Genomic DNA, 4,048 nt, shown 5'->3' on the forward strand with positions numbered 1-4,048 from the left:
ACTTTTTTGTAAATCACACCATTTCGCATTTCATATAATTCGCTTTCTTCTTTACTTAGCATTTCTTTAATTTTTCTCAACTTCTCGTCTCTGTTTTGGCATATAACTAAATTGTCCTCGAACGTATTTTCCTCTATTACCAAAATCGTATTACATCTACTAAGAGCATCAACGTGTTTCATTCTAGTTCCTGATCTATGCTCTAGTTTATACAGATAATTCTGTAATTCCAAGGCCCATCTTGCTATTCTTGGGTTCAAGTCTTTTTTATTCAACGTCATTGTGAGGGAATTACAGTCTGTCACTATTTTGAATTCAATTCCTTGTAGGTACACTCTAAACCTTTTTAATGCATATATTACTGCTAGTGTTTCCAGTTCAAAACTATGATACCTTGATTCTGTATCCGTTGTCCTTTTTGAGAAGTAAAAAACTGGATGTAATTTACCATCTGCTTTCCTTTGCAAGAGAATTGATCCGAAACCTATCGAACTTGCATCGCAGTGCAATTCTGTTTCATCCTCAGGACTGTACAATGCTAAAATAGGCGTTTTTAACAGCTTGCTTTTTAATTCATCAAATGCTTCTAATTGCGCTAGGCCAAACTCGAACTTTTTGTCTTTCTTTGTCAAATCATGGAGTGGCTTTGCTATTGTTGAAAAATTCTGTATAAATCTTCTAAAATACGAGCACATCCCCAAAAAACTCTGGACATCATGAACTTTTTGTGGCACGGGAAAATTTTCAATTGCTTTCACACCGTCGTCATCTGCTTTAATACCCTTTTCTGATATTATATATCCTAAATATTTCACCTCACTTTGAAAAAACATACATTTATCGATTCGTAGCTCTAATTTGTTTTTAACCAATCGCTCAAATACTTCTTTTAATATAGTTTGGTGATCTTCTATATTCTTTGTCGCTATCATTATGTCATCGAGATAAACTATCACTTTCTTATCCCTAATCATGTCGTCAAATACTTTGTTGATGAACCTTTGAAAAACAGACGGAGCATTTGTCAGCCCAAAAGGCATTCTTGTGAACTCATACTGTCCTAGTGGCGTGGTAAATGATGTATACTTTATCGATTCTTCGTCCATATAAACATGGAAGTATCCATTTTTCAGGTCTAACTTCGAGAACACAACTTTGTTTGCTAGGGTATCTAATAAATCATCAATTAATGGCATCGGGTATCTAACTTTCGCCGTGATCTTGTATTAGTTTCCTATAATCTATGCACATCCGAATGCCACCCAATTTCTTTTTTACTAGTACAATTGGCGAGCAATACTCAGACTCACTTTGTCGTATAATACCATCTTTTAAATAATCATCAAGGATTCCTTGTAATTTTTCTTTCTCTACATATGCCAGGCGTCTTGGCGAAAAACTAAACGGCTTGTCTTCCTTTAACCTTAGCTTCATTTCACATTTTATATTCGGTTCACTCGGTCTTTTTGGTTTAATATAATATTCTTCAATAACATTTATAAATTCGCGTCTTTGTTTAAAATTTAATTGTGAACCTATCTCATATACATTTTCATTATCATTGTAATCAATTAATAATAGTTGTTTTTCAAAATTATTTTGTTCGTCTGCGTTTGTCTCATAATGACTTTTAGATTCTTTATTTGTATTTTGATTTTCTTCAACTATCGAATCTTTTTTATTTCAGATATTTTTTCGTGTTCATTATCAATTACAATTTTGGCCTTTACTCTTGCTAAAAAATCCCTTCCCAATAACATAGCATATCCCATAGATTCATCATCCATGACATATAATAACATAGGAGTATCTTTATTTGAAAATTTAACTGAACATTTTACGCTTCCATGTATTTGTAATTTACTTAAATTTAATCCAACGTAACTTAAAGAAGTAGTCTTTTCCATTTTAATTTAACTTGGTATAAAACGTTTTTTAATAATACTTATCGGGCTGCCAGAATCTATGAGACATTCTATAACATAGGTTCAGCCTATTATTCTTTGTACAAAATGTTAATTCAATATAACTTACATAATCGTTGTCCCCGCCCTTCGACTTCTTGTATTGGTTGCACTCCTTAGCAACATGTCCTTGCAAGCCACATGCGTAACAAGCCCCATCTTGTCTCTTAGGCTTGCGGCACTCTTTGGCCAGGTGGCCCCGACTGTGGCAATTGTAGCACTCTGCATTACCTCGTGGCTTCTGAAAATCTCCTGCTCTACGGTCTTCCGGTAACTTGGGCTTAGGAACGTAGCCCAACTCAACGTTTCGGAATGCCTCCAGAAGCTCCAATCCGGTCTTGAACGAACGCGACTTAGCCAGATTGCGTAGATTGACATCGTGTATGCCGTCAATGACATATTCCAAAAATTCATCTTCTGCCATTGCTAAGTTATCCGCCAGCTGCCACTTCTCGTTGTAGTACTTGGAGAACTCCTCACCTTTGATCCAGACGCAGTTCTGTAGCTTCTGCCGCATACTCAACTTTGATTCTTTGGACATTACGAACATTTTCTCCAGGTGGCTTAACATTTTATCCGCTGTGTCCATAGTAGCGCTCGTGCTTGAATACAGCCATATTTCAGCATCGCCCTTAACTTTGTAGTGAATCAGCGCACGCATCATCTCGTCGCCGACCTTGAAATTTTTCTGGACATTCAAAAGTTGAGATATCCAAACATTGAAATTGTTTCCGCCATCGTATACCTTAACGATCTCCTTTAAAATTTCGAAAGAAATGCTTGAGTCTGTGTCGTTACTTCGTTGTTGTTTATTTTTTAACTGGTCGATTTCATTTTGCAGCTTCAATATTTTCAACTCATTTTCCATTCTTTGAATATCGCTGTCTTGGATAGTTACATTGTTACGCATCATTTGGTTTCCAAAACATTGTTGTGACTCCTTGTTGCCAGCCATTTGCATCTCGGGATCATTGTTGCTGGCCATCGGGATCGCTAAACATTTGTTGGACTCATTGTTGCTGGCGCTCACCATCTGCCTCTCAGAACATTGCTCGATCTCATTTTCGTTGTTAACATTTATTTCGCAAGATCCCGTTACTTTTCTCGAACCTTCTGTTTCTTGCATTCATTTGTATGTATGTGTAACCGTTGCCGTCATCGTGTCGCCGTCGTTGTCGCTACTTCTTGCTATCTCGTTTTCGCTACTTTGTTCTTCGCCGTTGCCGTTGTTTTCATCCCTGTCTATTTTACCGGTTTGTTCTGTGGCGTTGATTTTTTTCATTGCTGTTTTATTTTTTTCATGCGCGCACCAATCAAATTTAATATTTTCAAGTCTTTTAATCAATTCGATTTTTGTGCCACTACTTTTAAGTTTGTTTTGTACGCACAGAGCTTTTAGTTCTTTTAATGTGTAATTGCCAGGATTACAATTCATTAATGCCGATTTTTATTTTTCTTTTGAAATTATCACTTCGGTAGGTCCGACCACTTCTGAGCTTTAGTGTGCGATCTGTGACAGTTCAGCGACGACTGACTCTTCATTTATTCAGCAAGTGTGTGTATACTGTTTACATTCGCGACTCTTATAATTAGGTTCTTACATTCTAATATTGCAATGGGACTTATACTACTATGCTTATACACAATTACTACTACTACTACTACAATAATAAAACCTGGACAATTATTATTCATAACAATAAAAAAAATAAAATAATAAATAAAAAATAAATATATACACAGTGATAAAGTTTCCTTTGCAAATCAAGTAAGCAAGATGTGTTTGTGTTGCGCCGCTTGTAAAATTCTTGCGACGTCGGCGCATCACTGTACATTGGCTGCCGCCAAGAGCTGATGTCGCGCCAGAGTGGCGGCGCGATGCTTTACGCCGCGTTCGCTTGTACACGGTTAAATTCTGTTGAATTCTTTTTGCACACCACGCACTGCGAGAAAAGAACCTGTTTAGCTATTGAGCTTTTTCAATAGCTGTTGCGAATAATAAGTAGCCGAAGAAAGTTTGTTTATTTTCCGATACTGTTTATTTTGCGAATTGTTTACGGCAGCTAGGGCCGACAAAGGGCGAT

The 4,048-nt window shown here is 36.7% G+C and overlaps 1 protein-coding gene across 1 annotated transcript; it reads right to left on the minus strand.

The window, feature by feature from the left end:
• Positions 1-1,916: 1,916 nt before the first annotated feature.
• On the minus strand, positions 1,917-3,623 carry LOC120457870. The gene is made up of 2 exons (XM_039645396.2): positions 2,035-3,623; positions 1,917-1,975 (listed from the first exon to the last, which is right to left on the minus strand). Exons 1-2 carry the CDS (start codon positions 3,088-3,090, stop codon positions 1,964-1,966), a joined length of 1,068 nt encoding a protein of 355 aa, XP_039501330.1. The 5' UTR covers positions 3,091-3,623; the 3' UTR covers positions 1,917-1,963.
• Positions 3,624-4,048: the final 425 nt, after the last annotated feature.

Source organism: Drosophila santomea, unplaced genomic scaffold, assembly GCF_016746245.2.
Source record: "Drosophila santomea strain STO CAGO 1482 unplaced genomic scaffold, Prin_Dsan_1.1 Segkk85_quiver_pilon_scaf, whole genome shotgun sequence".
Classification (NCBI taxonomy): domain Eukaryota; kingdom Metazoa; phylum Arthropoda; class Insecta; order Diptera; family Drosophilidae; genus Drosophila; species Drosophila santomea.

Bases quoted from the DNA above. Each gene is read 5' to 3' on its own strand.
- LOC120457870 (XM_039645396.2), bottom strand. From the start codon at position 3,090: ATGCAAGAAACAGAAGGTTCGAGAAAAGTAACGGGATCTTGCGAAATA.